This window comes from Acartia tonsa, chromosome 14 (genome assembly GCF_053477335.1).
Source record: "Acartia tonsa isolate MP-2025a chromosome 14, ASM5347733v1, whole genome shotgun sequence".
NCBI classification, from domain to species: domain Eukaryota; kingdom Metazoa; phylum Arthropoda; class Copepoda; order Calanoida; family Acartiidae; genus Acartia; species Acartia tonsa.
In genome coordinates this window covers 25,524,160-25,542,693 of record NC_137273.1, presented here as the reverse complement: position 1 = coordinate 25,542,693, position 18,534 = coordinate 25,524,160, and the positions used below count along the sequence as shown (strand labels likewise).

Here is an 18,534-nt window from a genome sequence, read left to right as displayed (position 1 = left end):
AATGTTCATGAATCGTCAATCTATCGTTGTGGATGTAAAACGTCTCTAATTTAGATTGTAAAATTAAATCAAAAATTAAATGCTTCTCCTTTGTAGTTTAATAAATAAGAATGTTAATTCTAAAACGTACAACAGATCTACAGTATAGTAGATGTATATATACAGATAACTACTCCCCCCCCCCTTTTTTCAATGACTTTTTTCGTCTGCTAGCAAATTGTTTTCTGTTAATTGGCTTCCCTTTACTATTGGTTGATTTTCTAAGACCCAATTGAGAGTCGGGACAAGGTCATTGCGATAAGGAAATACAGTTATTTAACCCTTTCTCGCTCTAGTATTTTACTCTAATCGTACAACTAAACGAAAAGGATTGAAGTTTATTAAAATCGAATTGTTAAAAAGAACTTTAAAAATCTTTTTAGAATTCATCGCTTTTAGATTTTTGCAGAATATCAGTTTTCTTTAATCTTGGTTCTTCTTTATGGATGCTGTCATCCTTGTTTTTCTGAATTTTAATTCACGTCTTATTCTTGCTTGTTAAGAGAGCAAACTTTCAGCACTATGCATGAAGTTTTGACGTTTCTTCCTTCAAGATAAATATTAAATATTAGCAAAATACCACTTATTTTTTCTTTTTATAAGTTAGGGAAATTATTTGGTTGCAATTTTGTCATTTATGCTTATTTTAAAGTATTAATGCATTTTTTTTCAAATGCAATGTTCTTAAACTTTTATTTAACTAGGTAATTAAGTTTAAAACTGAGTATGTAAATAAAACTGGGTATGTAAATAAAACTAAGAACAAAGTGTATAAAAAGAGTAGTGGATCTTGAAATTAAGGTTTAAAACTTGTCAGTTGCAAAGGATGACCAATTAAGGATTTTAGCCTCAAAATTAATTAATTTGCAATAAGTATTTGACAAAATAACTAGAAGCTTTAAGTCGTTCAGTTGAAGAACAACTTCAGTTGTACGTTTATATTTTTAAAAATGACGACTAAAATTTAATTCATTACAAATTGCCGCTATTTTTTGGCGGCTAGGCATAGTCGGCTAAAAAAGCTTAGTTGGCTAATGTTATACATTCATTTGGGTGTGTACCCGCAGTATAAGGAAAAAGGATAAGAGGATGAATACTCACCCCTTTTTCATGGTAAAGTACTACTTCCCATCCCTAAATTTAGAAGCAGACGAAAATCAAAAACCGCCCAGGGCTTTTTGTAAGTCAATCATAAATAATAATGTGAATAAAAAGAAAAGCGATATTTAGCAAACAGCCGTGGGCGGTCAGAATCAGCTGAATGTTCATTATGAAAAAAATTTCCCCCTTTTTAGAAATAGAAGGATTCATCTTTCATGAACAAATTTTTTTAAATAAAAATAAAATTCTATGTAATTTTTAATTAAAACATTAAAACGAAAATATCTAATCTAATATTCTTGCCCTAAATATGGAAATGGTAAAAAGTAAAAAAATATTTTTTTAAATAATTTTTAATCCTCCCATTTGAAAAATAGTGGAATAGCAATAAATTTTAGCGCGGCAACAGCGCTAAGTAGGCCTCTAGGCCTACTGCCTATTTTCGTCTTCTAGTTGCTTCGATTCCTCTCTTTTATTTTTTCTCTATGACCCGCAGTAAGTGACTGCCGAGATCTAATGGAAAATAAGTCTACTCCATTCTTCCCGTAATGTATTCAGTGAATTCTAGTTTAACCAGGGATTCAGTGATGGGACAAAAGTGATTAATTAATCCTCCCCTCATTATTTGAAAATCTGCCAATTATAGATGGTAAATAATGGTGTTATGATTGGTGTAGCTTTATTTAAACTAGTTGACTCACTCCTATCCTTTAGGGGAGGCCGGGTGAGGGAAGGAAAATAGCCTAAACCCTCCACCCAGGTCAGTTAAAAAGCTTTAATTCAATATAATATGAATATCCCTTTCCTTCCTGAGATTAACAAAGGTTTACTTTTATAATGTATCAAAGACAAGACTAGACAAATCAGCAGTTCTTTGAAAACTTAAAAATGCAAAATCTCAGCAACAACCTCTTCAAGTGGATGTGAAAAGAAACATTATTTAAATGTAAATATTTAAACAATTTCATTTTTATACAACTTTTTGCCTTTAGCTTTTAAGGCACATTTTTGGGTTCATGCAGATATTTGAAAGTTTTATTAACTAGTTCCAAAATATATTAATAAAGTTGAACCTCGGTTTTTTCTCAACTAACGGCTACGCCCCTGGAATCTAGGGGAGTGACTCAGAAAAATACCAATTCGGGACTCTTGATGATCTTACCTAAAATGGAGAACTAGGTTGGAAAATATACACTCCTGCACTTTTCCAAATAAAAGATTAGACTAGTAATAATAATCCTTTGAACAGTAATGATTGATTGATTAATTTTAGGTACCGCTGTCGCTAAGTCTGCTTCCGAGATGGTCTTGGCTGACGATAACTTCACTTCTATTGTCGGTAAGTTATCAATAAGACTTCGTTTGGTAGGGATTTTTAACCCGAAGAAAATATATTTTGCCTCCACATACTATATTTATATAAAAATTGAAATGACTGGTGAAAAATAATTTTTAAGTTTTGCCAATAATATTACCAATTACAAAGATCACCATTGTAACATAAATAATTTAATGACAATACCTACCTATCTAGCTGCCGTTGAGGAGGGTCGTGCCATCTACAACAACATGAAGCAGTTCATCCGTTATCTGATTTCCTCCAACATTGGTGAGGTTGTGTGCATCTTCTTGACTGCCGCCCTTGGTCTCCCCGAGGCTCTCATCCCCGTCCAGGTAACTTTAACACGCCCCTTAACATCAGAGGTTTTTATTCTTCACATGATTCATTTTGTTCCCGGCTGCTATCTAATATATCCCCCCCCCCCCCACTAGATTTTTACTTAAGGAGAAGTAGAAATTAAAAAATATTTTCAGTAGTGATGGCAATCCGTCGAATTTTTGGGCCGGATTCCGGATTCTTAAAAGAATCCGTCAAAAAAGTGGCGGATTCCGGATTCTTAATTTTGGCGGATTCCGGATTCTAGCAGTATTTTAAAAGGCTTTTAAAAAAAAATTAAGCATGAAAAGCTGTGAAATAAATATAAATACTTACAAAAAAACGCAACTTTGGATGCTATCTACCATTATACCTATAGTTAAGAAGAAACAATAAAATACTTTTTAGGTATATGTCTGTTGTTGTTTGTTGTTTTGGCTGCTCTTAGTCAGTTTCCGGTCCGGGTTGTCATCAGTAGGGTGAGGGGGGGGCGTGGGCTTATGGTGGGGGCACTGGAGGGGGGCGTTGGAGGGGAGGAAGGCTGGTGAAACTTGGATGAGAGGAGAGGAGAGGAAGGCAGCTACATGGGTGGGATTTTGCCAGAGGTCCATAGGAGTAAGATTTGTAGGATTATTTGGGCATGAAAAGAGGTGCTGGACTGTTTCTGGGGTAGGATTAACAGGACAGGATGGGCAGTTGGGGGTAAGAGAAGCGTTGATGGAATGGAGGTAGCTTTGGAGTTTAGGACTATAGTTGGATCTTAATTGGGAGAGGATGGTTCTGTAGTGCCTGGGGAGTTGGATTTCGGAGGGGTTGATGTCAGGGGGAGCTTGATTAAGGACAGGATTAGGGGGGTAAGAATTTATGGCTTGGGTGACAGCTGAGGTGTGGAGTCTGGAGATTGTGGATTTGTAGTTTGTGGGAAGGAGGTTGTTGTCGGGGGAAAGAAAAAGGGTTGAAATAAGGTTGTGGAGTTCATCTTGGGTGGTAAGGAGACCATTACAGTTGAATTGGAGGATGAAAGGTTTACCAGGAGGTTTGCGGGGGGCAGGGGTGGGGGGAGGAGGGGGCGGGGGTGATTGAGGGTGTGGTGGTGATTAAGGTTCTGTTGGGGAAGGTGGGGGAGACGGGGAGTTGGGTGTGGAGGGTGAGGGAGGGGGGGAATTTTGGGGGGAACAGGAGGGGCATATCCAGAAGGAGGAGTAGTGGGTGGAGGATGGAAGGAGGGAACATTTGGGGTGGACCCATTGGAGGCAGGAGTTACATTGGAAGGAGCCAGTGGATTTTGTAACACCTAAGGAACAGATAGGACATGGAAATTTGGGGCCACGGGATTTAGGTGGGGGTGTTGGTTGTTGGGGGGAAATAGGTGAGAAGGGGGTAGGGGAGGCAGAGATGCAGGGTGGACAGGACCAGTTAGAATTGTATTCGGATTTGGATGAGAGGAGGGAACATTTGGGATGGACCCAAAGTTGGCAGGAGTTACAGAGGAAGGCACCAGAGGAGCGGGTAATGTTGCGGGAGCAGGTAGAGCAAGGGTATTTGGGACCAGGATTTGGATGGATGTCGCCAGAGAGGATGAGGGGAGGAGGGGGGGGTGATGTTGGAGGGTTGGAGTTAAAAGGCCTCCAGAGCTGACAGGGGCTGACTTAAAAGCCCTTTAGGCCAGCCCCGTGGGGGAAACCCGGACGGGAGACATATGTCTGCCATATTTTAAATAAGTTTTGTCTGAAAAAACCTGTTATTTGTATATGTATTTGTAATTTTAGCCCACCAATTAAGAATCCGGAATCCGCTATTAAAAAACGGACTCGGATTCTAAAATTTGCCTAAAAATTAGGCGGATCCCGGATCCGGATTGCCATCCCTAATTTTCAGTTATTTATTTTATTCATTATTATCCCCCCCCCCCCTTTAGCAGGAGATCCTATCCAGATATACACCCCTGCTTACTTTACCTAGTTAACTACCTCATTTCTACTTCGATTTCAAGTGATCATCTAGAGACCCCTAGGGCATCATCCGCTTGTAATGGGATGCAATACTCGAACGCCACTAAAGGATATAAGGTTAAGTAACATCCAACATACAACCAACTTTTTGATTGCACGACTTTTTTCTGCAAGTCTCAACTGTGCATGGTAATGACCTCTATTTACGGGGCAATGTATTCCCCTCATCCACTCTTAATATTTGTTTCACGTGCCAGACATAGCTGCAATTGTTAACCTTTTCTTTACATTTAGACAATTAAACTTAAGCTAATAATAATATTTGAAACTTGAACCTTAATTTGTTAAATTTGCAGCTTCTGTGGGTTAACCTGGTTACTGACGGTCTGCCCGCCACTGCCCTCTCCTTCAACCCCCCTGACCTTGACATCATGGACAAGCAGCCCAGAGGCGCCGAGGAGACCCTCATCACCCCCTGGTTGTTCTTCAGGTACAGTCAATTTTAAAAATCAAAGAGTCAGTCAATTTTAAAGATCAAAGGAGGGGAGGGGGGTATTTCTCACCATCTTTGAGAAACATGAGATTTAATGAAAGATAAAATTAAGATATAAAGAAATCTTTGCTAAGAAGTGCACTATTAAAATTCATCAAGATTACTCAACGTTTTTGAGCCAACGTATAAGATAACGAAGTTACAAACTTTGGGTGGTTCCACGACAAACGTAGGAGTCCCAAACGTAGGAGTGGAAAAACGCAGGAGTCCCAAACGTCGGAGTGGGACAAACGTCAGAGTGGACAAACGCAGGAGTCCCAAATTTTTTTTTTCAATTTTGAATTTTTCATTTTTTATTTTTTTTTCAATTTTGAATTATTTTTCAATTTTGAATTTTTTTTTCAATTTTGAATTTTTTTATCCACCCCCCCCCCCCCCTTTATTCGGTCCCCTTATTTTTCTTAGTTAGGTTAGGTTAGGTTATAGGCCAGGGGGCCGAGCGCTGCGGCCATAACCATTATTTTGTAGACAGTGGTATAAAAAACTTTCAAAATTGTCATATTATTAAAATAGCGGACACTCCTGCGTTTTACTTAAGCAATGTCCACTCCGACGTTTTTCTCACTCCTATGTTTGTCCACTCCGACGTTTGGGACTTCTGCGTTTGGGACTCTTGCGTTTGTCCACTCCGACGTTTGGGACTCCTACGTTTTGTGTAGGACCCTTTGGGTACCTTGGTAATTTACAGTCCAATATCCCCTCACTCCCCTATAATCGGAAACCAAAGCCGAAGCTATTCGCTTTTTGTAAATAAACAATAAAACTCCTTATTGTTACTGAAATTGGTGAAAGAGATATTAAACATCTCTTAAAGGGATAGTTCTACGAAGTGTATTTAAAGAGTTAAGGTACTTAGAGTAGTGAACTTTTATATGTCTTAGTAGAATATATTAGGCATTGGATAGATATGATTATATGTTAAAGAATTTTTAACATTGACCAGACCAAACTTTTTTTATTTGACAATATCTAAAAAAAGTTAAAGTGATTTGCCACATATATTACATGAGAATGGTCTATTTTTCTATGACAAGTTACTTAAAAAACATAAAAAATAACGTCCGATTCATTATAGGACAGGTTTTCGAAATAAAAATGAAAAACTCATTTTTTAAGGAAAATCCCTGGTCAAATCTTTTAATATTAATCAATAACTTTATATTATGCACTACTACGTTATTTAAAATAGAAAAAACTTACAGTTCACTATTTTTTTAAATGCACTTTATGAAACTATCCCTTTTAGATATATGGCCATTGGTACCTATGTCGGTGCTGCTACCGTTGGTGGAGCTGCCTACTGGTTCATGTTCGACCCCACTGGACCCCAGATGTCCTTCTACCAGCTGTCCCACCACATGACCTGCTACTCTAACCCCGAGGACTTCAAGGGCATCTCTTGCGAGATTTTCCACGTAAGTTTAAAATTTGACAACTTTTAAAAATTAAGAGGATATATTATTTGTAAGAAGCGTAGAAATAATAAGAGCGACAGTTGGCTAATTTTGCTTATGTCCAAAATTAACCATGAACAAACTTTTTCGACAACAAAAATAAGTAGTTATTTTTACACTTATTTGAGGCCAGGTTGGGTAAGAAAATTACCAAATCTCGGTAAAAAAAAAAGCTTAGAAAGTATTACAATGTTTCATATAAAATGAAATCATTCATATTAGGGAAAGTGGTACCAATAGTTAACCTCTCTGGTTATTTATGATAATTTGCTTTATATTAATGTTTTACTGAATATTTAGGCTCCTGAGGCCATGACCATGGCTCTGTCCATCCTTGTCACCATTGAGATGGCCAACGCCCTGAACTCCGTCTCTGAGAACCAGTCTCTCCTTGTTATGCCTCCATGGGTAAGTGACTTTGTCCTCAATTTATTTAAAAACAAATAGAAAAAACGTATTTTGATAATAAAGGGAGTATACACTATACACGAATGAGAGCATTTTTTGAGTGTTCTTGTTCTGATTGGTTAAACTTTAATAATTTTGTAGTGCAACATCTGGCTGTTGATGGCCATGGCCCTGTCCTTCTCCCTCCACTTCATGATCCTGTACGTTGATTTCCTCAACGTTGTCTTCAACATCACTCCCCTCAGCATTGACCAGTGGATGACCGTCATGAAGTTCTCCATGCCCGTCATCCTCATGGACGAGGTCCTGAAGTGGGTGGCCCGCAACTACGCCGACGGTAAGGATGGCAGCATGTTTGGCCGGCTGAAGGAGCTGGCCGGTATCACCGTGGCAATTGTTGCCTACGGCTACTACTGGTACCAGTCGGAACTTGACATTATTGAGCAGATTAGAGCCTCTAAACGCTAAGTTTAAAAAAAGAGCATTAGCAAATTTTTCTTGAACATTTTAATTGTTATTTAAATTCTAGGAAATGCTAATTTTATTTGTCTGGTAATTTTGTATTTTAATACACAATTATCATGTGAAAAATTAACAAATTTTTGAATGGCTAACACAAGCTGTTCCAAGACTGGATAATAGTTTAATGCTATTACAAACATTTAATACAATTTTAAACAGTTTATATAGTGCAAAATACTAAGTAAAATCTTTTCTTATTGTCCGGTATATTTCATATTTATGCTTTTTATTTTCATGCTTTTTCTTTGATTACTATCGTGAATCGTTATTGATAATTCCAATGTCAGTCTTTTTTTTTTCTTAAAGTAATATTTATTCAAGTTAAAGGATTTTTATGATTTTTTAATTCGTAGTGCTATTGTGTATTATTTCTTTTAAAGACAATTTTTAGTAAATTCTACAACGAATTAAAAATTCTTTACCTCGAATAAATATCATTCATGTTTGATCCCCTTTTTTTGATGAAAATACCTTCAGTATAACTAGCAGAAAATATAACTTTAAAAATAAAAACAGGGTAGCCAAAGTTTAAATTTTGACTGATATAAATTTGGCAACTCTGTAGCAGTGTGTTTGAATTATTTTGATCATTTTGCTCAACTTATTTTATAAGTTGAATTTGATCAAAATAAATTAACAGTCCCCCAGATTTCTTGATTAATCTTATCTAGTATTTGGACAGTTTTTTTTGTTTTTCTATTATGTTGTTTAGTTGTTATGAACTTATTTATTTAGCATTAAGGGTTGCTTTACATTACATATTCTTGCTAATAATTACTATGTATAATAGCCATTTGCAAAGTACAAGTTTATAATAAAAAATACAAATTCTACTAATTCTAAGCTTCCCTGTGCTAAAAATTTGTTAACTTTAGGTACCTATCATAATAATATTATAATAGAAAATTTAATGTTTTTTTGTGTGTTAGTGTTACTAACCATAACTTGATTTGTACCTTCTGCTGCTGTGGATCCAGGCTATATATTTATAGTTATTAAGAATATTTGCATTTCTTAAGGTTTTTTTATGACAAGATTTCTACACTTCTGTGATTTCTTTGTAAAATGATATTATTGTCATAACAATCTTCTTTCTTTTTTTAACATTTGTGTCAAAAATTTTCCTTCTAATTGTATTTATAATAATCATTCTCATCAGACTAATGTGCATTTTTTTGTAAAGTGTCTTTTTCAAACTTTTTAGCATTTTTGTTATCATTTATTAAGCAATATATTGAAAATTTTTATGTAATGAATTGTTAGGCAAGATTTTAGGTTAAATTTTAGATACCTAATTGAAATTGATTTTTCTTGAATGGTGTGTAGTTTTAGCATAATATCTTTTCTTTATTCTTAGGGATTTGGACCAAAATTATTTAAAACAATAAGTAAACATGTTATCAAAGATTTAATTTTATTTAAGAATTAAACTATTGGTAGATTTTTCCTTTACTAATTTGATGGATTTTTGTTCATATCTCTTATTCCTCTAAATGTCACTTTTCGAACTAAAAACAAAATTGCCAGTTAATTTAGAAACCATTTTATTATTCGCCCACCATCTAAGAAAATGTGTTATCAAGAATTGTGAATTAATTTATACATTTATGAGCTCTGTACCGAGTAAAATATTACAAAATAAATAATTAAATTTACTAACATGCGTTTTTACTAATATAATTGTGTGATTTTTTATGTTTTTTCTTCGTTATTACAACCATTTTTTTAACATAGGTTGTAATATATTTTATTGTGAATTAACAAAAATCCCAAATTAACCATCATTTAATAATGGATGTATTATTACTTGGATGTTACACAATATTTTTATGTTCTCAAATAAGTGAAACTCGCAGTGGGCTAAAATAACGTTAGTCCCCATCCAGCCTCTTAACCCCATCCCCTCTTTTACTGGATGAACGAACTGACCAATTAAAAAGTAAAATATTAGCAACCTAAGTTGACGACAATTTTTTCTTGTCATAATATCCACGTATATTTTATATCCATTCATTCAATGTAGAATTAACAAGAAAAAAATGGATCCAAGTATGCAATCTCAAGACTATGGCATACAAACTGCTTTAAAAAAAACATACAAAACAAAACATTGACTATTGACCTATCCTGATCTTTAGGGGGAAATAAATAAGAAGTTTCCATGTGTTCCAGTTCATTTTTTCCATCAGAAAATTTTAACTTTTGGTAAGTTTCCAAGGAGGACAGGTGGTATCTTAATATCTAAGAAGTGGTGAAGTATAAGGATGTCTCTGTGTTTGTTATATGATTTCTCGTATTCATTCGAATCCGGTGGGTAGGAACCGGTTCTCATCCATACGAAAAAACTATGTCTAGCATCGTATGATATCCAGCTTTCTACGAATTTAAAAATGTTCAATCATAAGATTAAAACCAGTTTTTTAGCCCCGAGGTGCCGAAAAAACTGGTATCAATCTTATAATTGTACATTCTTTATCCACGGAAAGCTGTTTATAATACGATGCGAGAATAACCATTAATCTACTGACCATAATAGTATAGAACATGGCATGTCCGTCGGTCCTTTGTTTGAATGTCTTACTTTAGGTTGGCGCTTCAATTAATATCCAAAGAGTTAGTTTTAGTGCGCGTTAAACACTATGAGGGAAAGCACCGTAGTGTGTTATCTATTCCGCTTATGCCAGGGGGTGATTTAATCCCTTATTTTTTATAGAATGTTTTTATTCAAGATGATAGCTTTTTCTGTTCGTGCAAAAAATATATTTCTGAGCCCTTAAGCTTTTGGCTAATCCACTAGTATTACAAGAAAAAAAATCAAGTATAAGGACAACTTTCCATAAGTAGCGCAGCAACTTTCAAAAAAAGATGAAGAATCAGCAAATGATTATGTTAAGAGATAGTTAACGAATGCGTTTTAATACGCGCATCCTTTTTCTTCTGCGTAGAATACCTGTGCATTCATTATCTCTTACTGGATGAGTCGCGAACATAGTATAATAATAGAGTAGCTGCACCATAAAAAAAGTAATATCTGAAAGGTCTTCGACAACATACAAACAACTTTTTTCTTAACGTCATTTTATTTTCATTGCTACATTTATATTATTAATTTTCATTATTAGTTGACAATTTTACAAAAATACAATTTATTTTGTCAAACGCGATCTTTTAGTCAAACTGCTAAAAAATTAACTATTCATTTATTTCTTTCCATACCTTTTTTCACTTTATTTATTTCATTATCATTAGTTCATTTATTTTGTCTATTTATTTTGTCATTTTATTTATTAAGTAAGTTATTTCTAAAATGGACTCATTACAATGTTATATTAGCTAGCACAGAAATGGGGTTTGTTGAAGTTAATCCCCCTTTTGTTCTTTGCTGCTAAGGGTGTCTAAACCTCCATAAATTCTAGAAATAACTTCCTTATATTTTATTTATGTTTTGCTTCAATTATATTTTATTTTCAGCATTCGGATTGCATTGTTAAACTCTTCATTCTCCCCACATAGTAAAGGTTCGAAAAAGAAAAAAAATCAAGAGCAAAATAATCCGTGAAAAAATGAAGAACATAGCTGATTGATTTTGTTTGCTATGTTTTCAAATTTTCGCGAATTTTAAACAATGATCTTGAAAATTGTACATTAATTTTAGATAGAATTAGATAGCTACAAATACACTTGGTTTCAAAAATATTTGAGAGAAGCATTTTCTAAAGTCGTCTTGAGAATGTTTCTATATAAAAATAAACGAACCAATACTATCAAAGTGTAACTAATTTTTTTTGTAGATTTTAGAACTATCCTTTTATAGTGTCCATTAATAAAAAGAGTATTTTAATCATAAATGTTATGACTATTAAGCTTAAAATACTTGCTTGAAAAAAAGGTAGTATAATATTGCATGCTTGTCCAAACCTAACTAAAAAACATTATATGATTATAATAGTTGTTTGTCGCATCGTATTATAGACAGCTTTTCGCGGATATTTAAATAAAAGATTATAAGATTAAAACCGGTTTTGTGAGCCCAGAGAGGTCGAAGGCGCAGGCCAACAAAACTGGTATTAATTTCAATATTCGTGAAACATTGTCTTTATGCCACACATGATTTTTCAGTATGGCTGATAACCGTTTCTAATCCAGCGGATGATAATCGGTTTCGAAGCAACACTTGAATATATATTATTTTACATAAATTTTAGGCTCAAATGAGTCCGAAGTGCAGGAAAAAAAGAGAAAATAACCCTCTGATGACGAGACAATGCAAAGAGGAGTCGAATTTTAACCCTTAACAGAACAAAGGGTAACTTTCGGCATGGTTTATTTGTGCATGAGAATTTAAAAAATAAGTACTTAGAAAACAAGTTTTATTTCTGAAATATGAATTACTCAGATATAAGAGAATATAAGATTATTGCCGGTTTTTAGAATAATTTTTATCTAAAAACATACCTTTTTATATTAGAATTAGAATCCTTTTATTTTTTTTCCGTAGAAGTTAATATTTTTGTTTTAATATTTTGTTTTTTTGTAGTTAGTAATTACATTGATTAGATATTGAATTATTGCAGAGTATATTAGTAAGTTTCTTTTGGCATCGTAAAGAAATTTCTATAAATCTTAATAAGCCTAAAAGGGTTCAATTTTCGCAAAGAAATTATAACTTCATGAATTTTATTTAAACTAAAAGAAGACCTAAAATAATAGGCATAATATGGCTTAGAAACTTACTTTTGAGTTCCATATTTTAAAGTTTATGTATTTTTTTGGGTTACTTAAAAAAGACACATCTAAGGGTGATGGTTAAATTTATAGAAAATTTGAAATTATTGCATGTGTGAATTGAAACTGTGACACCGAAAATAATAATTTACTATGAAATAACATTTATTTTAATTTTAGTTTATTGATCCAACGTCCACCAGCACTACCAACTCCTTCCTAAAAATCTACCAAAAAAAAGAAGATTCCTATTTGAATTGTCTTAAAATGTTTAGAATTAATCTATATCTGTTTCTTATTTAGCATTAGACAAACAACAAAAATAACTATTTCTTGATCATTTGTTGAAATATGTATTTTTCCAAAAAAAATATTAAAAAGCCTTTGAATAATTAGCTAAATTACAATTGTTATAAAATGTACCAATTTTTCAGCTATTTTGTTTATTTTGGCTTCCATCTTATTTTCCATCATTTTATGTTCCAAATAATTGTTAAGTAAATTATGTTTAGTTTATGTCTGTTAAAACAACAATTAAAAAGTCTTCCAAAAAAATTGACAAAGTTCATTTAGTATGAATGGTCCAGTAGAGCGCATGAACACTTGTTGAGAATGTATCTCGAATCTAATTTTTGATTCAGAATGAAAATTATTTTTTTTGTTACACAACTATTCTGCACCACCTTTAGTTACAAGATTATTAAAAGCCAGGTCTTCAACAAAGAAAAAATTCAAAATAGTTTGCTCAATTTATTTGACAACAAAAGACAAAATTATGTCCCAAATTATCTTTAAAATCTAAGGAAAGGCTGTTTATAGGTTAATGTTTCTAATGTTAATTTAATGAATTTGCCTGATTTGTAAAAAAATTAATTATAACTTGGCATGTTGTAGAAAAAAAATAAATATATATTAGTTGTTCGTCTTGTTTATTAATTACTAGCGGCTGCGCCCCTATCATCTAGGGGTTCTATATTTGAAGGGCAGAAAATTAAATAGCCTAAAACCACCTATGGACCAATAAGAAGCTTCACTGTAAAGGAGAACCATATCGGTTCAGCGGTTAGCGAGATCCTTCGCTACAGACAAAAAAGCTTACTACTTTATAATATAGGATTCAGTAAGTGAGGAGACATTGGTCTGAAAGTTATGATAATGGATATAGGAATTCTGGAAAATTCGTCGTCAATTTAGTTTTCCAATATGGACCACATTTATTGGTCATTGTGTTCATCCAGTAGGAGGGATTATGTAGTTTCACTATTTTAGCCAGCTGGGAGTATCACTTTAATAGAGTATATTAAAATCCAAGTAGTAATATATCCATTGTTTAGATGGTACCCAAAGTTTTATAAACATGCTCTATCATTCCTTGACTCAAAAACTTTGAGTACTTTTATTGAATTTTAATTAGTTAATGTGTTTAAACTTTTTAACCATACAACAATTGTAATATAAAGAGGGTGAAATTTTGTTTAGCACCATTGGGAATGTGCATAAATTTATCGTCCATTGTCTTAACCCTGTATTTATAAATGGCGATATTTAATTCTAATTTTTCTTCGGGTTACGGCAAATTCAATTACCTTTCCACCAATTATTATAAACATATTTACCTAATCTGTATGCTAAAATTGACAAAATTAAAAAATAATACTTTCTTGAGAACCAGAAAAATGCGGATTTTATTATTTTATTGGAAGATTAGGGCAATAAGTTGTTTATTTGTTTTTAATTTAGTTTATTTTATTTATTAAATATAGGGTGAACAAAATTGAGTTAACTTTTTAAAATTGTTTAAAAGGGAACTTTATGTTATGATTCTAACAACTAATGATACATTTTAAAGCCTAATATGGAACATTTTAAAATGCAGGAAAAAGATTTGAGAAATTATTTTTTTTTAATTAATAACACGACGGTCCAATGACGCATGCAAATCATCTTACCATGTTAAAACAGATATACATGTCTTAATGACTTTATCAAAAATCGTTTAAAGTACCTTAAATGTCTATAAATGTGTACCAAATATATTTGGTGATCAAAATTAAGTGACCTTTCCCAAAGTAACTTAATAATAACTGATAATAATATATTCGAAAGCTGAATATAGAGGACATTTTAAATAAGCGACAACCTTATTTTCAGGGGATTCGAACCCTCGACATTCCTATGAGTTCCATATTACCGTCCATCTATAATACAAAGTAGAACGATGTCTGTCTGTTTGTTTGTAGCGAAGGATCTGAACTGATCGGGTTCTCCTTTACAGGGTAGCTTCTCATAGGTCCCGGGAAGGTTTATAACTATTTTTTGGGGGGTGGGGCACCCTTAACCCCCCCCCCAAAAAAAAAAAAAAAATCTTTTTAAAACTAAAATTAAAATAGTGGGGTCGATCACCCCTCTACCCCCTCCCAAAGAAGGTGTATCAACTTTTTTTTTTATGGCTAGCCGGTTCTTTTAGTAAGTAGTAGATGTAAAATTTTTCATAGAATTCAGATATGCAATCGGTTTTTTTGTAGACCTCTTATTTTTTAAGTAATTTAAGTTTTTTAAAAAAATAATTAAGTCGGTTTTAAGGTACTAAAACGCAACAAAATAAAAGAAGAAAATGGCCAGTAAGAACAAAAATAGTAAGATCTTTAATTTGACACCTTACTTTTAAAATTCTGTTGAGTAATTATTGAAAAAATCTATTTTTTTAACCTCGGTTTAATAAAAACTTTAGACCTAAATATTTTCTCAAACAGACATAAAAAACATGGGTTCATATATACCTTTAGAATCAGAAAAATATTACGAATCCATTGTAAGCAAAATTGAAAAAAAGTAAAAAAATAAAAAAATATAAAAATGGCCAATTGTATTTTTTGTTCTGGCAACACTATTGTCTTCCCTTTTTTACCCCCTCTTTACCCCCTCTATACCCCCTTCCCATTTTTATACCCAATTCAAAAGTTAAGACGTTGCCTGTACAATATAATATGATATTTTCATATAATTCCTTTTATTGTAGTTTATATACTATATTGTAAACTTTTTTTTTCAATTTTGCTTACAATGGATTCGTAATATTTTTCTGATTCTAAAGGTATATATGAACCCATATTTTTTTACTTGTGAAATGATAAAATTGAGTTCAAAGTTTTTATTCTCGTGGGTTTAAAAAAATCGATTTTTTCAATAATTACCTGACAGAATTGAAAAAGTAAGGTGTCAAATTAAAGATCTTACTATTTTTGTTCATAATGGCCATTTTCTTTCTTTTTTTTGTTGCATTTTAGTACCTTAAAATCGACTTAATTTTTTTTTTTTAAACTTAAATTACTTAAAAAATAAGAGGTCTACAAAAAAACCCGATTGCATATCTGAATTCTATGAAAAATTTTACATCTACTACTTACTAAAAGGACCGGCTAGCTATAAAAAAAAAAAGTTGATACAACTTCTTTGTTTTTTTTATTTTCTTTAAAATCTAAAACACGAAAATTAGTTTGATCAAACCTCTTGGGGCAAAGCCCCTAGAGGCTAGGGGCGAAGCCGCTAGTATAGTATATTAGACACATGGCATGAGTTCTACTTCTCAGAAAGTTTTATCAATGACGGATCCAAAAAAATAGAGAAGTGCTGATTACAATAATGAATAAATGTATAATCCAGACAATTACCTATCGCTTTGGTTCTCCTTTACTATGTAGCTTCTCATATGCCCTAAAAAGGGTACCAATTCTTTTCCAAGAAAAACCCCTTAGAAGAAAATGAACCTTACAAAAAAATAACCTTTCTTTTAAAAACTAAAATTGAAAATTTTGTGAAGTCTACTTACCCCCTAAACTTTAAGTGACCCTCTCGCAATTGATTTTGAGCCACCCTATTATAAAGTTTCATGCAATAAAAATTCCCAAAATTTATGTTTTCTGTAAATTATGTACACATATTTTGTTTACGAAAAACAATCCGCTTATCTTTCATAGGGTATATAAGAAAACTACGCCAGCATTTAAAATCAATAGTTTTTTATTATTATTACAGTTTATGCAGTGATTATATTATTAGCAAAGCAACTCTATAACTCACTCTCCCCGTCCGTTCGTTTTAACTCTTGTCTGTTTAGCCAACTTTCCCACCAGTATGAAAATTTCTACACGTCTTTTATGTTTCAGTCCAATTTTTAAAATTATTGTTGTTGCTGTATCTACGAATGAAAGAACAGCTAAATTTTAATTCTTTTTTTTTAGATATTTGATTTGGCATGTTAAAATTGTCCTCTCGATTTTTAGCTACGTCCCTAGGGGCTTGGGAAGGGGGGTAATTGGACCCTGAACTTTCAATTTAGATTTAAAATAAAAGAGTACTTTTTTATATGGGGGTGGCATTTTTCCAGGGTGGTTGTTCTTGGAGATACCCTTCCCAAACATTTATAAACTTTCCCTTAAAATATGTTCTACATATCCTTATAATAAAGTTTGTCTGTTTGTTTGTACCGAAGGATCTCGCTATCCGCTGAACCGATCGGGTTCTCCATAACAGGGAAGCTTCTCGTAGGTCCCAGGTAGGTTTATAACTATTTTGGGGGAGGTTATCACCACCCTCCCAAGAGAAATCTTAAAAAACTAAATCTTTTTTACTATTCTAGATTTTACGAAGAGAGTTTAACACAACATATGCATCAACGCAACCTAGACATATTTGAAATATAAAAGAAAAAATATTTGAAATGCCACTAGAGGCTTCTAGGGGCATATCCGCTAGTATCATATAAGCAAAATGATTTCTGTACAAATTACTAATTGTGCATATTCCATTCACCCAATGACCTTTGATTTATCATGTCTGTTTGTCAGTCGGTAACGATATGGTGGGGTTTTGATTTTCTCGATATTTAAATAAACTTATAGACTTTTTAGTAAAGATATTTTGATACATAAAGGTTTAGTTATTTTACATTAACTTGTCATTGTCTTTTTTTCTTTCTCTTTCCCTCTTTTTTTAAACATCTTTTCTGAACATCTGCTTTGTCCTTCAATGTTTCTTTTCTATCACAATGGATCTTTCACCATTGTTTACTTTCCATATCACTTTCTGTTTTCCCTTTCATCACTCTCAATAGTTTGCTTTTTATGTCCTTCATGGGTCTGTGATTCAGCAAATTAATTCAATTTGACATTGCTGAAAATTTGTATATTTTGTGGTACACCACTTGGCGTAAAACTTGTTTTGTCCTGTAACTAAAGGGAAGGGGGAAGAAGGAAGCGGGCTATGGGGAAATTTTCATTTAGAATTGTTTGTATGAATCTTTGTCCCTTGTCCCTGTGTATATTAACTACCTTTGCTACCATAAGACATAATTGTTCTTGTTATTTTTTTTATTGTCTTTTAGTCGATTTTTAGAAAGGTTAACTATTACGGATATTTCTTTTTGTTTAAAACAAGGATGACAACATCCATAAGTAGCAAAGCTCAACAATTATTAATGGAAAAAATCAGGAAAAAATAACCATAGAGCAGTGAAATTAAAAGAAACATTGAATTTGATAATCACGAAACCTTTAAAATCACGAAATCATAAAAATCTAGGAATCGCTCTAAAACCGTAATTAATAGACAAATCATAATAAATAATTTGTAGAATATAAATTTATTTAATCTTGAATAGAAGTCGAGTAAATCATGTAAACTTGAAAATATAGGAATGGATCTAGCACCCCAATTAATTAACAATGAAACTTAAAATTATTGGGCAAATCTAGATAAAACTTGGCAGAAATATGTTTAATCCCTAAAAATTTTAGCTGTTTATCTAGGAGCCTAGAAAATCACGAAGTAAACTTTAGAGTAGCTTCGCTACTACAAAAAAACAAAGGATAAACAAACTTTAAATTATTTAAGCCATTTATTCCAGATATGAAGAAAAGCAATAAAATGTTTTTCATTCTTGTTTTCCTGAGCTTACTGTGCAATATCAGTTCTGGGACTCGCTTCAAACCATCCAGATCTATGAAAGCTTCAGGTGGTTCTATCATCAGTAAATTTCTGCCTCAACTGTCCAGGAACTCAGCTTCTGGCTCATCTAGACCATGTACTTCACCTTCTCCTGTCTCTATTGCCCCATGTGAATGC

The 18,534-nt window shown here is 32.8% G+C and overlaps 1 protein-coding gene across 16 annotated transcripts in view; it reads left to right on the top strand.

Annotated features, from left to right (window-relative positions):
* Positions 1-13,332, top strand: part of SERCA (ATPase sarcoplasmic/endoplasmic reticulum Ca2+ transporting SERCA) — a 30,417-nt gene extending 17,085 nt beyond the window's left edge. Inside the window, exons 17-25 of one of the 16 annotated variants that reach the window (XM_080146802.1) lie at positions 2,414-2,479; positions 2,675-2,814; positions 5,106-5,239; positions 6,549-6,717; positions 7,057-7,164; positions 7,306-7,501; positions 9,825-9,891; positions 11,158-11,204; positions 12,592-13,332. In XM_080146802.1, coding sequence (XP_080002928.1) covers positions 2,414-2,479; positions 2,675-2,814; positions 5,106-5,239; positions 6,549-6,717; positions 7,057-7,164; positions 7,306-7,501; positions 9,825-9,838 — 827 coding nt within the window. In that variant the 3' untranslated portion in view covers positions 9,839-9,891; positions 11,158-11,204; positions 12,592-13,332. Of the gene's footprint in view, positions 1-2,413; positions 2,480-2,674; positions 2,815-5,105; positions 5,240-6,548; positions 6,718-7,056; positions 7,165-7,305; positions 7,992-8,326; positions 9,346-9,824; positions 9,892-11,157; positions 11,205-11,891; positions 11,993-12,591 lie in introns of those variants that run through there. The other 15 variants (XM_080146800.1, XM_080146801.1, XM_080146799.1 and 12 more) reach the window with 15 other exon arrangements.
* The last annotated feature ends 5,202 nt before the right edge of the window (positions 13,333-18,534 follow it).